Source organism: Trachemys scripta, chromosome 2 (genome assembly GCF_013100865.1).
Source record: "Trachemys scripta elegans isolate TJP31775 chromosome 2, CAS_Tse_1.0, whole genome shotgun sequence".
Taxonomy (NCBI): Eukaryota; Metazoa; Chordata; order Testudines; family Emydidae; genus Trachemys; species Trachemys scripta.
Window position 1 is genome coordinate 4,710,785 of NC_048299.1, and position 16,255 is coordinate 4,727,039.

Here is a 16,255-nt window from a genome sequence, read left to right on the forward strand (position 1 = left end):
CTGCTGCCTGCTATTCCTTCGGCATCCTTTCTCCTTAAAAGGTGCAAGTAATAGTGGCCAAGCTCCTGCCGGTGTCTTGAAGCCTACAAAATATACGTGGCCTCCGTAATCCTCTACCTGGGGGTGACCAACCGTCCTGCTCCCCCACTCTGGGGCTTGCAGGGATCTGTCTCATGTTCCTTTACCTGGGAGCAGCATTGGGCTCTGGCTGTAACTCCTCTTCCATGGCACTTCCAGCAAGTGCTTGTCCCCACCAGAAATGAGAGAACATTTATCCAAACACCTCAACTGCAGTGCCTTCGGGGTTTTTTTGTTCCAAAAGTAGGCAAGAGTTCGGCAGGCTTCCTATGTTATCTGCTTCCTTCCACCCCTCTCTTCCTGGGGAGGCAAAGTTAGTATTGCTCCCACATTCTAGTCTTCTCTAGGGCTGTGTGACTGGTTCAGATGTGACTATAAGCTTCCTTGAACCAGGCCCCATTCAGGCATATGGAACACATGTTCTTGGAGACAAAGACAGAAGTAGACTCAATGAAGACTTACCTAGGTCTCCCGCTTCCAGGGTGCAGCCTTGGAGGTTTCCAAGGGTTCTCCATCACTGGAAACCTTGCGTGGTTGAAGCTCTAGTTTGAGGAAACTCTTCTGTTTGGCTTCTTCTGCCCCCGTAGCGCTCTAACGTTGGCAGTCAGCTAGTCTCTCTGAGGTGATCAGAGTGAGATGCCCTGTACCCATTCCTACAGGTGCTTCTCTTTGGGAGTCCATGAGCTCTTTCTCCATCACGTACTTTCTTGGTTCCCTTGGCAGGAGTGGCTCTGTGTTCCTGAGCGCAGGCTGCTGGAAGACAGCAAAAACCTTCCGGTCTTCGCCAGCGTGGGCCGAACCAACCGGGTTCTGCTCTTTGATGACATCCTAGTGCTGATTCAGGTGAGTCGGTCCTGGGAGGAGGATAAAGAGCTAACATAGGTGTCGTGAAAGGCTCAGTACTGCTGGAAGTGACGCCACTTCGGTTCAAATACCATAGTGGAGTCTGGCTGTGGTTTGAAATGCTGCAGCTCAGATCCATGTATGTTTTGACTTTCAATGGAGATGAAGAGAAGAGAGCTGGGTAGGGAGGGAGAAGAGCCCTCGCATAATTTTCTTTCCTAGTACACCTGTGCAATCGTAACAGATCCATGCTACTTAATGTCCATGCTTGGAAGTGTACTTAGAGGGCTGGCGCTTCCATTTAGGCGATCTAGGCGGTCTCCTAGGGCACCAGGATTGGGGGGGGGGGCATTTTGCTGCCCTCGGCGGCAATTCGGCGGCGAGGGGTCCTTCCGCGCTCCGGGTCTTCAGCGGCAATTCTGTGGCGGGTCCTTCACTCGCTCCAGGACCCGCCGCCGAAGTGCCCTGAAGACCGGGAGCGCGGAAGGACCCCCCCCCCCCGCCGCAGAATTGCCAACGACGACCGGGAGCGCGGAAGGACCCCCGCCTAGGGCGCCAAAAACCCTGGCGCCGTTCCTGGTACTTAGCTCTTTTTTTTCCGTGAAAGAGAGAGGTCCTTGAACTGAAGAGATTAGTCTTAAAAAAAGCCTCAATCTGCCAATACTTACGCACGTGGTTACGTGCTTGCAGGACTGAATGCAAAGTCTTTGGAAAATTTTAAGTAATAAAGCATGGAACAGGGTTTGAGCCAGAACTACCGCGCCTTTCAAACGCATTTCCTTTCTCTGCTTCCCCTGCTGCTACCCCTACCCCACATCCGTGCCTGGAGCAACGTGAGGTCCGCTTGGAATCGTATTGGGATGGGCCGCACGGGATGCATGCACTGCTGTCCAATGCTACTACAGCTGTGTGAATAACGGGATTTTTGGGTTGCTGGCAATTCTGGAATGGAAAAAATATGGGGCTGAGTGAAACATTTTGTTTGAATTTTGAGCAATTTAAGGGATTCTGAATTCTTAAAATGTGAAGGAAATGTCAAAACGGTCCACTTAAAACTGGGAAATCAAAACATTTTGGTTTAGAAGGTGCCAAAACAAAACATTTAGACTTTTGGAATCTTTTTGTTTTGACACAAATGACTTGGTGACACTGACACGAATTCTCAAAGTTTTGGAGTTACCAAATCTGCCTTGCTTCTCCCCCTCCCCCAATTCAGCCAAAAAATGCCATCCAACTCTACACGCGAAAGTCTGTTCCCTCGATCACCTGGGTATGTAATATCCACTCTTCTCAAACTGCACAACTTTGTCTGCTTCTTTAGGGGAACAACTGCCAGAGTTTTGATCTGAAGCTTGTGTGGGTGGATGGATCCGGCAGTGAAAAGCCAGCCCCAGAGAAGTAAGTGAAATATCTGCGCTTTGAAAACAGACACATATTTCAAATCATTCACTTTGGGACCAGTCTCCTTCCCCTTACTGGTGGTAGGGTGACCAGATCGCAAGAGTGAAATATCAGGACACATTGGGGGGGGGGGGAGGAGGAGGGGAAAGACAGACAGACACAGGTGCATAGCCCCGACCGGAGCCAGAGGCGCACTGATCCGTCTGGCCCTGTGCTACTAGCGTGTCCCTTCCTGCTGGGGGTGGGCCCGTGCTGCGCCACATGGCTCCCCGCCCAGTGCCCCCTGGATCCACTATGCCCAGAGCCCCCCTACAAATGCACAGTGCTGTGCGCACACACCCCGCCCAGCGCCCCCCTGCTCACAGCCCCACCACGGCTGCCCAGCACCCCACACAGAACCCCCCACTCGCTAGTTTCCCGATACAGATAGATTTCCTCTCCCTCCCAGTGCCCTTCCCCACAGCCCCACCACCACAACTATACAATGCCCCACATCGATCCGCACTGCCCAGTGCCCTGACACACAGTTCTCCCCTATCTCCCAGCACCCCCCAACAGGCCCCCATTGTCTAGCACCCCAAAACACACACACCTCCCTCACAGCCCAGCACCCCCCCCACACACACACCTCCCAGACACTCACTCCATCACACCCTGCCCCCTTCCCTGGCCGCACTCATCAGCCCTGCTGGGAGGTCTCTGGCTCCTAGGGTGAGAGCGGCAAGGGAGGTCTCCAGACTCTCCATGTGCTGCGCCCACCACAAGCAGGAGCCCCGTAGCTCCCATTGGCTAGGAAAAGCGCCAATGGGAGCTGCCGGAGTCACGGAGCGGGGCTTGCAGGCGCTGGCAACACACAGAGCCTCCCACTCCCCCCTCCCCCCCCAAAAAGCTAGAGGGATCTGCCAGGGGGCGAGGTGGGAAGTCCAGGTGGTGATCACCTGGGGCGGCTCCTGTCCTGGGAAGCATCTGGCAGGCTGGTCCCTCTGGTTCCTAGGGTCGCGGGTTGGGTGTGGGGGGGGGTGGAGGGCTCTCTGCCTGCTCCCAATGCCTGCAAGCCCCGCCCCTACAGCATGCGGCGCTCCTGCCAGTGGGCGGGCGCCGGGAGCTGCCCTAGAAGTGGTGAGCGGCAGTGACGCAGCTGTGGTCTGGACAGTCGCCGATATCGGGACAAAGGGCGTCCCGACTGATGTAAGGTTGGGACGTGGGACAAGTCCCCTAAAATCAGGACTGTCCCGATAATATCGGGACATCTGGTCACCCTAACTGGTGGCTGCATGAGCAGGAGCTGGCTATGAGCTATTCATGATCCTATCTTAGACCCGTTCTCAGGAAGTTCAGATGTGTACTGCTGGTTTTACTGATTAGTTTGAGAATCCTCAATAATAAAATGTCTTAGTGACCGATTTAAGGAGTTCAATCTCGTTAGTTTCTTGAAAGACAAACCTCAGATATAGGATGTAAGTACCGTTCTGGGGAGAAAATACCAGGCATTAAAGGGCTCATCAATGTAGTGGAGAGAGGTATAGTAGGAACTTATGGATGGAAACTGAAGCCAGACAAATTCACATTTAAAAACAAGGAATGAACTTCTAACTGTGAGGGTGATTTAACCACTGGAACACGCTACCAAGGGAAGTGATGGATTCTCCATCTCTTGATGTCTTTGGACCAAGACCGGTGGCTTTTTTGGAAGAGATGTTTGAGCCAAACCTAAGTGATTGGGCTCAATCCAGGGGTTAGCGGCTGGAGCTCTCTGGCCAGTGTTATTCAGGAGGTCAGACTAGACAGTCATAATGGTTCCTTCTGGTGTTAAAAATCTTTGAATCCAAGTGGCAATTACTTGGCTGCTGGGTCAGTCTCTGGAATATGTTCATAGAGGTGAAGGCCAGAAGGGCCTGTCAGATCATCCTCTGACCTCCTGTCTGTCACAGGCACCAACGCATCCAGCATCCCCACACCAAACCCAACAACCTAAGTCTTGTAGGCCACAGGAGACTGGACTGTCATGTGCCAATGGCAGAGAATAGGAGGGACCCACACGCTGCAGAGAGAGGCAGGAGACCCTGCCAAGATCACTGCCAATCTGACCTGGGGGACCATTCCTTCCCACCCTATGCATGGCGTTCAGTTACTCCCTGAGGATGTGAACAAGAACCAGCCAGCCAAGCACTGGAGAGAGACTGCTCAGTGCCCCGCCAGAGCTCTGGCCCACCCTGCCCAGTGTCCCATCTTCAGCTTTGGCCGTCCCTGATGATTCAGAGGAAGGAGCTAAACCGCCCAGTATACATTGTGGGGAGGAAGAGGGGGAAATCCCTTCCTGACCCCTGCAGGTGGCTGGCTGATGCCCTGAACCATGAGTTTTTAGGCACATAAACCAGAAGTTGAGTACGAAGTAGTCAGAAAAGGGCAGTAAAGTCTTGCTGTGGACTGCCTGTAGAGAGAGCTCTCGCCTTTCCCCACCTCCCTAATGTTGCCTTTCTGCTTAGCAGGCATACGATCCATATCGTCACACCAGAAGAAGCATTCTTCCTCTCGGCCAAAGAGCCATGCATGAAGGTGAGTTGAAGTGACAGCAGTGTTCTGTAGATTCATTGTGTGCAATACCAGGGCCGTCCTGGCTGTTGGAATAAGGAGAAGACATCAAAGCTTTAAATGCTAAAAACTGCACTTGTGTTTTGATGCAAAACACTCAGATGCCACCTTTTGTTCATAGGCTGATGCTTGGGATGTCCAGTCCTTGCTCACGTCCTGATTAGAAGTATAAGGTAGCCGTGTATCTGCCTAAATCCAGATTGGGATGCTCCACTGTGGTTATTGGATGTTGTGCTAAAAGGCCTTCAACTTGAAACCTGAGCTCCCAGATGAGTAAATGGCTGGAATTTCCTAGTGTGGGAGCAGTGATCCCCCATGATTACATGGGGTGGGTAGATAAATGAGTAATGTTGGACCCTGCTGGTGGCTGTCTGCCTGTTTCCCTGGAACATAGCTTGTTCCCACCTCCTGCCTGAATCCTCTGGTCCCTTTGTTGCCCCCAGGCAGTCTGGCAGTGGAAGCTGAACCAAGCCGTGCGCCAGGCGCTGAATGGGAAGAGAGATTTCCCCTTGTGGGGCGAGGCCAGGGAGGGAAGCGAGCCTCCTGTCCATCGCTGCTTCAAGTACGTGTTCCGAGCAGAGGGCAGATTCAAGAACGCCGCGTACGAAGGTGAATGGTACTGGGGGAAACCACATGGCAAGTAAGGACCTCCGCTTGTGTTTCCAATTCTGTGTGTAAACTTTGAGGCCACCTATCGCTCTCATGCAGTGGGACCAGGCAGGCAATGTATCCGCTTCCCTCTGTCTGGCTTTGCCAGAGTCGTTCCTGTCATGTGATCCTTCCTGGGCCTCTTCACTAGGTACTACTAGTAGTACTGGCTTGTGCTGAAAACTGCCGGGTCCTAAGCTAGGGATGTGGCTAAGGGCTGTTGAAAGCATCACATGGAGTTGCACTTGAACATGGTCATGGCTATAAAGACACATGTCTGACAGAGCCTTGAATGCTCACCAGGCCTGAACTCTACCAGCAAACAAGTCCTCTGGGTAACAAGAAAATACTCTGTGCTGGCTGGACCTGGCCCACCCTGGCCGAGTGGGTGAGTAGAATTACCCACGGCTAGTAATGTCCTCTCCACTCGTAAGCCCTTTTTGTTACGAGCCCCAAACACTGCCCCGGTTTTGTGTCTACACATCGTAGGTATGACCCTTCTAGCAGTTCATAGATTCCCAGGCTAGAAGGGACCATTGTCGGACTGCATGATGACACAAGCTGTGAAACTTGCACCGGAAAACGGGGACTATGTTGCCATTGATCGTAGAATGGGGTGGACTAACTGAGGTGCTGGGAGATTCTTTGGTAAAATGGCCACCTGGGTATTACTCAATCATCCCTGATGGAGAACTTATCCCTGGGTTCATGAGTCCCTTTTGGAAGCGCAAATGCTTTTCCCTTGGATTGCACCAAATGGGAGATGTGTGTTAGTAGCACCCACAGCTCCTAAATGAGAGCAGGACCCCAGTGTGCTACTTACACATGGTTAAAATACTGCTCCTTCCCCAGAGCGCTTTCCGTCTAGCCAGACAAGATACAGGGTGGGAGGAAGGGAAGTATTATCCCCAGGTTACCGCGGAGTCACTTTGGCACAGACACTGAGGGAATGTTTACATTGCAATTTTAAAACCCGTGGCTGGCTCATGCCAGCTGACTCTGGCAAAGGGCTTGTTTAATTGTAGTGTAGGGATTCGGGATGCAGCCCGGGCTCTAGGACCCTCCCACCTAGCAAGGGGCTGGAACCCAGAATCCCTGTCTGTCTTCATCTGTTGTTTTTATATTTGGGATTGTCAGCTCTTTGGGGCAGGGGCTGTCTTTGTTTGTATAGCACCTAGCACGCTGGGGGTCCTGGTTCATGACTGGGACCCTAGGAGCTGTACAGTCTCAAAGCACTTTACAAAGGAGGTCATTACCATTACCCCCATTTTACAGATGGGAAAACTGAGGCACATGGCAGTGAAGTGACTTGCCCAAGGTCAATCTACAGGCTAGTAGCAGAGCCAGGAATAGAACCCAGCTCTCCTGAGTCCCAGTCCTGGGCTCAGTAGTAATCTACTATGAGCAGTTAATTTATAGGGCAGAAAAATCTCAAAGGGTTTTGCGTATGCTTTGTGGGTCTGTTGGGATTGGGTATGTTGGCCAGACACCAAAATCCTGTGAACCACTTGTAAGGGGAATGTGCCCTCCTGGGAGTCATGGAGTGAATCTGGCTCCATGGCCAGTACTTGGAGCTGGTTGAAACCCTTGTTTTACTTGTCCAAATTTTGATGCGAAAGATTTTGCAAAAAAACCTTTTTTCAATATTTTGCAATGTTGGGTGGTTTTTGATCCAATTAGAGTGGACACGTTTCTGAAAAAAATTCTATCTTTTTATAAATAAGTTGCTAAAACCTTTCTTTTCTGCCCAGTGCTAGTTATACCTTGGGAACAAAAAGTTGAAATAAGAGAATACCAGCTCTGTCACAACTGCCTCATTCTGAGGGTCAGATTCGCACCAGTCAGAAGACACAATCACTTCCTTTGATTTGACCATCTCCATGACCTGAGTGTCTCTGCTTGGAATAGAACTATAAGAATTGCCAAAGCAGAAGGAACCAATGGCTATGCAAAATGCCTCAATTAATATAAATCCCTCATTAATTCCCCCACTCTGCTCCAGAGTGCACAAACTTGGCATATGTATTCACTGCACACAAAAAAGTGTGCTCTTAACTTGGGTTAAAATAGCAGTGAAGACACAGCAACTCTGCTTTTAACATGGGTTAGCAGCTCAGGTTAGTCTATAGGCCAGCCTGGGATTGACCTCCGCTGCTAACCAGAGTTAATCTGCTTTTGTGTGTGTGTGTAGTGAAGACATACCTAGTATCGTTATCCACGCTCATGAGCACAATCAATCACCTCTGGGGTCTAGGACAATCCCTCCATGTAATTATACTATGGGGCAGGGGTGGAGGACTTCCTGACCTTAGTTGAGGAGTGGACTATGCCGAGAAGCATGGGTATTAAAAGCTCTTTATGCTAGAACATCCTTAGGATATCTCCATTTATTTATCACCTAGAACTGGAAGAGACCTTGAAAGGTCATTGAGTCCAGCCCCCTGCCTTCACTAGCAGGACCAAGTACTGATTTTGCCCCAGATCCCTAAGTGGCCCCCTCAAGGATTGAACTCACAACCCTGGGTTTAGCAGGCCAACGCACAAACCTCTGAGCTATCCCTTACCCCCCCCAGTCCTGGTCTATACTGGGGGGGAGGGTCGATCTAAGTTACGCAACTTCAGCTACGTTATTCAGGTAGCTGAAGTCGACGTATTTAGATTGACTTACCGTGGTGTCTTCACCGCGGTGAGTCGACTGCTGCCGCTCCCCCGTCGACTCTGCCTGCGCCTCTCGCAGCTCTGGAGTACAGGGGTCGACGGGAGAGCACTCGGGGGCGGGGGGTCGATTTATCACGTCTAGACTAGACACGATAAATCGATCCCTGCTAGATCGATCGCTGCCCGCCGATCCGGCAGGTAGTGAAGACATACCCTTAGAGAAACTGCAACTGTTCTTGATCCGCGTCGTATAATGATACTTGCTTTGAATTGCAGGGGGACGCTGAAGTGGCCTGATGGCCGGAACCATGTTGGGGATTTCAAAGAGGGCCTGGAACATGGGTAAGCCTTTATAAAGCTGGCTTCCCTCGCTTATAAACACAAGTACAGGGGGGCTGGCTGATAAAGGGTCAGCGAAAGGGGAACCCTAAAGCATGAGTTTTCTCGCCCAGTCCCTCTAGAGAAACATGGAGTTATGACCACTGCCCACCGGGCAAGTGGAACAATATTCATGCCTTGAATCCAAATCTCCGTGCAGGTGTTTTAATCCCTAGTTGTAGCTAGTAATGACTGAACTGCCTGATACACGAGGAGCTGCTAGTCCAGGCAGAACGCAGGGCGGCAGCCTTTCCCGCCAGTCTTTGGATTTCTGAATATTGCCACGTTGTCTCGTCTGCGCAAATGCATCTGGTGGCTGGTACGCAAGAGAACAAGAGTCTGCTACAGCTGCCAGCGCCTGGGAGCTACTGCTTGAGCTCAAGCAATAGTGATTCATGCTTCGCGCAGCCAGTCCTGGGTTGAACCCCCAGCTGTTAGAGCATCCACACCCACATGGAGTGTGTTGCCTCATAGACCCGTGTTATAGCTGAAATAGTTACAGCTGGGGGCGGGCGTCAATCACTTTCCTCTCACACCTATGAAGTGGAGTAAGGGGAGATGATCTGGGCCAAGTTCATCCCTGGGGTTAATCCATTGAAACCTAGAGAGATGGATTTGACCCTGTGTGTGTAGCTCCGGGGTGGGCAAACTTTTTGGCCTGAGGGCCACCTCTGGGTGGGGAAATTATATGCAGGGCTGGGACGGGGGTGTGGTGTGCAAGAAGGGGCTCAGGGCAAGGGGCTGGGGGGAGGAGGGGTGCAGGAGGGGCTCGGCAGGGGGTTGGGGGTTCAGGGCAGGGGGTTGGGGTGCAGGCAGCGTGCAGCAGGGGGCTCAGGGTGTAGGAGGAGGTTGGGGTGTGGGCTCTGGCCTGGCGCCGCTTACCTCGAGCGGCTCCGGGGTGGCAGCAGCATGCAGTGGGGGTAAGGCAGGCTCCCTGTCTGCTCTGGCCCCACGCCGCTCCCAGAAGCGACCAGCATGTCAGGCAGTGGCTCCTGGGGGTGGGGTGGGACAGGCGGCTCAGCTGCACCCTGCCCTTGCCTGCGGGTACCACCCCCAAAGCTCCCATTGGCCACGGTTTCCTGTTCCTGGCCAATGGGAGCTGTGGGGGGTGGTGCCTGCAGGCAAGGGCAGTGTATGGAGCCCTCTGCCCCTTCTCCCCCAGGGGTTGCAGGGACGTGGTGCCAGCTGCTTCCGGGAGCGGGGCCAGGCCAGGGCAGGCAGGGAGCCTGCCTTAGCCCTGCGGCACCACAGGGCTGGCAATCCCGCAGCCCGGATTGAAAGCCCTGACGGGCCGGATCCGGGCCGTAGTTTTCCCTCCCTTGGTGTAGATGGTTTCGGAGTGACACCTGTTTAAAATTCTTCTGCTGTAGCTGTTCTTCCCCCTCTCGCCCTGCCCTTATGCTGAAGTCTCCTGTCTGCACTCTATAGGTTTGGAATCTCCCTTGTCCCGCTCATCTCCGAAGACAGGTACGACTGCTACAAATGCCACTGGTGTGAAGGCAAAATGCGAGGCTATGGAATCTGTGAGTAAGTAATGCTCAGAGCACGACCTCTGGGGAGCGCAGTTTCCTAGCTGCTTGGCGGGTGGCTGCTCACCTCTCGGTGATCTGATCCTTGCTGTGGACCTGTTGGTGCTTCTGTAATACCAACTTGACTATTCCAATCCTGATATAGTTAACTTTATAAATACCCACCAACGCCTCTGCCGTCTCAGCTCTAGCCAACCTTGCTAGAAACCTCTCAAATTGGTGGCAGTCGAGAATACAACTTGGGTCTCTGGAGTGGGAGTCAGACCTACAGTGCAACTCTGCTGTGTTTCCTGTGATGACTTCTAGTTACGCAGGCTGAATTGAGCTATCAAATCATGCTTTAGAATGCAAGATGTTTCCAGGAGTCAACAAGGAGTGTCTCCATGTGGAACACTGCTCAGTTGGCCAAATGCATTCTGGGTTTGCCAGCATCTAAAGCAGCAAGTACTTGCCCCTTCTGGGGAAAGGGTAGTTGATGGAGTGAGCAAAAATGGCAAATACTATGATAGGATCTTTTAATACTGGCTTTTAATGTCTGGGTTCATAATGTTCTGCAGAATATACCTGCATTGTTGACTGGACTGAGACATATAGCAATAGTTCTCTAGCTATGTTAAAAGTTTAATCGTTTTACATTACAAATAGGCCATATGAGGGGAACTCAGCTATACTACTTGCGTAGTGTCTCTCGTGTTTGGAGCATAACATCATCTAACCTTCACAGTAGCCCTGTAACTCTCCACATTGTTTTCTTTCTAGAGGCAGAGGGAGATGCATTGGCATGTATAAGAATTAGGACTAGGGGCTGGCTTATTCCCCAGCCTATGCTCTCTGAAGCCTGGGTGGCTAGTGTGTTTAGAAACAAAACATAAGAGACTCTATACTAGCTCCAATCCAGCTGAGGATGGGAGTGACCCAGTCGTGTTACCATCTGCCTAGTTGGCTGAGAGCCTGAGTGAAACCAGGTGGGTTTCAATCCCAGAGCTGGTCTACACTGAGGGACGGGGGATCGATCTAAGATATGCAACTTCAGCTACGAGAATAGCATAGCTGAAGTCGACGTATCTTAGATCGACTTACCTCGCATCCTCACGGCGCGGGGTCGATGGCCGCGGCTCCCCGTTCGACTCCGCTTCCGCCTCTCGCCCTGGTGGAGGTCCGGAGTCGACGGGGGAGTGCGTTCGGGGATCGATTTATCGTGTCTAGACGAGACACAATAAATCGATCCCTGATAGATCGATCACTACCCGCCGGATCGGCGGGTAGTGAAGACCTATCCCCAGTTCCTAGTGAACAGGTGTCAGTATGACACACTCTAGTACCCTTATTGGCAGTCTCCATTGAGAGGTTAAGGACTGGACTTACCCCCCTTAGAGGAGTGTCCAAGTTCAAGGCTTAGATTTGGGGTTCTGGTTGTCTAGGCCCGTCTACTCTTGTCGCTGTAAGTGGTGTCTCGTAGGGCAGGCTTGATGCATGCTGGTAGGGAAGCTTGCACCACTGTTACTCTGCTGCCAGGAAACTGAAGTCCTCTAGCACTAAGCAAGGGCAACCGCAAGAGAAATAGGTAGTGCCTGCTGGTCTTAAAGATGATGCTGTCCATTCTCTCTCTAGGTATGGAAATGAGATGGTTTACAAAGGATACTTTAACGATAATCTGCGTCAAGGATTTGGCATCCTGGAAAACCCTTCAGCGGAGCAGCCATTTAAGTACACAGGGCAGTGGGATAATGACAAGAAGAATGGATATGGAGTCTGGGATGACAAGGACCGGTAATGTTATGGAAGGGAGCTCAGCAAGTGTTCACAACACCTGGGTTTTCAGCATTCCTTGGTCTGAAGCATATTCGACTCGAACTTGAGATGGGCAAAGTTTGAGTTGTGCTGAGGGTTGGAAATTCTGTTTCACAAAGGATTTTAAAATTGGGTTTCATTCCAATTTAGAACAAACCCCCAATACTTTGAAATTCTCCATGCAAGAAACATTTTAGAAAACCCTAATTTTGGGTCGATCGAAACACTTCCTTTTGATTTCAACCTTATTTCTGTTCGAAAACTAAAGTTTTCCAAACCCATTTTTTTTTCAAAGCAAAAAATTGAAACCCTTCATTTGAAAATTCTGAATCGGGACGTGGAGATGGTTGGAACTCTTTCTAGCTGTTCTCCAAAATGAAAATTGACACAAGTTTGTAAGGTGACCTAGATTTTGATGGAACTGCACTTTCCAACAGATAAAAGCTTCCATCAAAGTTCAGTCTCTAACGGTAACACCTGAGATGACCTGATATGGATGTGGGTGTGCTGACCCATCTGACTGGCATCATTACATTGTTCCAAGGCAGAATATCAAGTTTAGAACCATGAGTGCCCCTTGCAGCAAAATCCCTTGCAGCAATAGCAGTCTGAGTTGCAATGACGTCAGGACCACTAATGTTCTGCTAGTTGTGTGCAGGATGGCTGTAGAAAGAGTGGGATGGGTGGGGGCCCCTTGCATGCATGACTCTTCCGGCAAATGGAAATGTATATCTGCGTTTGTGGCTGGATGGCTGTTAAGTACGTTACTGATGTAGGGTCAAAGAACATTGAAAAGAAACATTGTTAAATCAAGAGTACGTGGATTGAACTTGAAGCTTTGATCAACAAAAGATCTCCCTGGCTTTCCAAAGGCTTCCTGCACAATCACTGACCTGCTGACAAGGGTTTATGGAGGAAATCTGTAGCATGTCGCCAAGATGGGAGGACTTACCATGTGTGGACAGCTCTAGCTTGCTGGTCTATGTCCTGTCCCTCAGTCAACTATGGGCTTGTAAGCAGGTGTTCTCTGGGGACACTCGGATCTAGTCTTTGGGGGAAGGTGTTCAGGGGGGTTTGACTATGCCACGATCATGGTCCAAGCAACACTTCCTCCAGGTTAAGGTTGGTCCCTGCTGCCTTCCTACCAAAGTGTAAGACTTAGAGCCGCCTCATTGAGAGCAGATCATCCTCTCTGGGTACTAGAGCTTTCTGGAAGATTCTACCTTGTCTCTGGGCTGGGTGCGGTTAACCGGGAGGGAATATCAAAATCCTTACCAATGCCTTTGACCCATAGATAACCCTTCCTTTTGCCACAGTCTGCACAGAACTATGTGACAGCTGGGGAGAAGCCTGGAAGACCAACAACTCCATTGGCTGCATCGCAGGAAATATATGCCCTGATGGACGTTCAGGCCTTATCTATGCTAGAATTTTAGCCGTGCTTTTCTGCTGTCAAGCAGAGGCTTGAAACAGGGGAAAGCACCACCAGAGTAAATAATATGGGATGTAGGGAGGAGGCTTTCACCTGTGCAGCTACACTGAGGGGTGACATCTGGGCTAACATCAAAATGGGGGGGAAAAAAAAGGTCTGACATATGAGATGCAGAAACCTGACCGGTGGCACCACTCTGGATAGCGGGTCATCAGAACCACCCAGCCTTTCCCAACTTACTACATCTATCTCTAATTCACACACTTAAACACCCGTCCAAAGTGAATGTTCAAACAATCCCTGACGTCTTTCAGAAGCTGTCCACAGCATAAGGATCAAACTCACCCCAGATGTAAGCAAGCACCTTCTTTCACCTGCTGTGAAGCTGGCTTATTGTCTTAGTTCTCAATGGCCTTGTGCAAAGTTCTCCAATGATGGTGTATGAGGGCCTCCTATCTTGTGTTCCAGAGGGGAGAGGTACATTGGGATATGGCAAGATGACCACAGGCATGGACAAGGCATTGTGGTGACCCAGTCAGGCGTGTGCTACCAAAGAAAGTTTCATGTGGATAAAATGGTGGTGAGTAAATAACTTTCCTGTGGATACTTTAGCCAATAGACCACGGAATCCCTTCTCAAGGGTATGAGGAAAAGATGAGAACACACTTTTTTATTAAAGTAAGAATCTTTCAGATGTGTAGGAGGCAACATACATATATGTATTATGGCAGTCCCTGTGTTAGGAGACCCAACCATGAAACTGGGACCCATTATTCTAAGTGCTGTACAGGCTTGTAACAACCTGTAAACTCCTCAGGGTGCAGGCAAAGTAACAATTAACACGTGGAAGCTGTTGCCACAAGGTTGTCTGTAGAGGCCAAGCATTTAGTAATACTAATAAAAGGATTATCCACTTGTATAGATAATGAGAACCCAGTGTCACTAGCAAATGACTAGAGAGGGACAGAAAAAAGAACTCCCTTAACATATAGCAATTTAATCCTGAATCAGTACAAAGTCAAAAACGTGACCCTTTTTCCTGAGAACTGAAAGGGAATTTGTTCCTGGATGCCAACCTGGAAGATGCTAGAAAGTGAAATTGACAAGACCTATTAGATGGGCACCTCACTTTTCTCTCAGAAACATTTAATTTTGCAAACAGAGTATTTTCCACAGGGAAATCCTTCTGCTGGCAGATTCCCAACCAACTCTAAAAACGACCTCTTGTGTACACGTCCGTCCTTCCTTCCTTTCGGTTTCAGGGCCTAAACAAACAGTGACGGAAGTCATGAAGCAACTTCCCCATGGGCACAGTATTCTGTGTTTGGCCACTCCAGAGTTTCTTGTTGCTTCCTCCGAAGCATGCACTGCTGTAACCTTTGGATTTCGTAGATGCTGACACCAGCCTTTAATGGGTATGGGGATATGTAGTGGAGTCATACGTGTTACGTTACTGGCCATGGTCAGAGAAGGGCTACTGAACTAGGACTACTGGCTTGATCTGTGTGGTAATTCCTTGGTTCCTATTGTACCACTGGCCACTTAAGTCAGATGCTTGGGATAGGAAATCCGTCTCTAGCTAGCATTCCTGTATGAAGGATAGCTCAGTGGTTTGAGCATTGGCCTGCTAAACCCAGGGTTGTGAGTTCAATCCTTGAGGGGGCCATTTAGGGATTTGGGGCAAAAATCTGTCTGGGGATTGATCCTGCCTTGAGCAGGGGGTTGGACTAGATGATGTCCTAAGGTCCCTTCCAATCCTGACATTCTATGATTACACCCACTTCCTTGCGGGGAAAAAAAACTCCTTTCCCACCAATAGCTTATGTTAATACACGATCTTCCTCCCCACTATAACGTGCCATACACACTGCACCCCACAAATGGCATATGTCAGTGTGCCCATGTGTTGGACAAAATGCAATAACTTAACAGAAGCCAATGTGTCTCATTCCCCACTCTGCACTCAATGTCTGTTCGTTTATCACCTAGGGTTCCGGGATTCTCCTCTTAGAAAATGACTCTGTTTATGAAGGCAACTTCACAAGAGATCTGACATTTGTTGGAAAGGTGAGCTACTTGCCTACCCTGCTGTGTTACTACTAACTTTCAAGAAAGCTGGCACGCCTGTCCATCAACGTTCATACCTTTTTTCCTATTAGTTACAGCTCCTTTTATCACACTAGAAACTTTACAACAAAGGGTTAGCATGGTCCCATGTTTTCTGTGATTCTGCAGCTGCAGAATCAGATGCAACCTTTGTTTTTTAAGTTTCTAACCCTCATGGTGGCTTAGAGAACCCCACAAACTGGAACAGTGCAAACACAATGCTTTGGTACCGGTGTGGTGTCTGCACTAGCCTACAACAATAGCTCAGAGGTGTGAGCAGCCCCATTTGTTTCAACGGCTTCACTTTGAAACATGAAGATGACCAATAACGCATGCTAAGCATGGATCTTTGTCTCCTTCTAGTGGCTAGTCCACAAGAGGTTGACGGGTCTGCCACATCTTACAGCTAGCGTACTAGGGTTGAGTTTGCCTAAGTCCAACTAAAGCACTTAGACACAACTACCACTGAAATTAATGTTGGGTTTGAAAAGGTCCTTACTTGGGATCAAGCAGGCCTTGATCCCTGGTTCACATCCTAAGAAGGGCTGGCTCTATGAATTACTTAGTTGCTGAGCTCATTAAACCTCCTAGCCTGAATCAAGCTACCACAGAACTTCCCATCTGCCACCCCAGAGAGCTGCAGAATCCAGAGACCTTGTCTCACAGAACAGCACATACCTGGGTAGTAAAAAGCACTCAAAAGGGATCTATTCTTGCAAGCTTTCCAGGCGCACATTTTCCTGTGCTCACCTCACTACACCAATGATGCCAAGCCCGCTGGTGCCTTAAGGAACAGGGG

The 16,255-nt window shown here is 50.0% G+C and overlaps 1 protein-coding gene across 6 annotated transcripts in view; it reads left to right on the plus strand.

The window, feature by feature from the left end:
* The window catches only part of ALS2CL (ALS2 C-terminal like), a 62,787-nt gene that overhangs the window by 32,560 nt on the left and 13,972 nt on the right, over window positions 1-16,255 (plus strand). For 4 of the 6 annotated variants that reach the window (XM_034759768.1, XM_034759763.1, XM_034759767.1 and 1 more), the window contains exons 7-15: window positions 802-921; window positions 2,243-2,319; window positions 4,809-4,878; window positions 5,358-5,554; window positions 8,497-8,562; window positions 10,027-10,125; window positions 11,739-11,897; window positions 13,819-13,930; window positions 15,340-15,417. In XM_034759768.1, coding sequence (XP_034615659.1) covers window positions 802-921; window positions 2,243-2,319; window positions 4,809-4,878; window positions 5,358-5,554; window positions 8,497-8,562; window positions 10,027-10,125; window positions 11,739-11,897; window positions 13,819-13,930; window positions 15,340-15,417 — 978 coding nt within the window. The remainder of the gene's footprint in view (window positions 1-801; window positions 922-2,242; window positions 2,320-4,808; window positions 4,879-5,357; window positions 5,555-8,496; window positions 8,563-10,026; window positions 10,126-11,738; window positions 11,898-13,818; window positions 13,931-15,339; window positions 15,418-16,255) is intronic. The other 2 variants (XM_034759765.1, XM_034759764.1) reach the window with 2 other exon arrangements.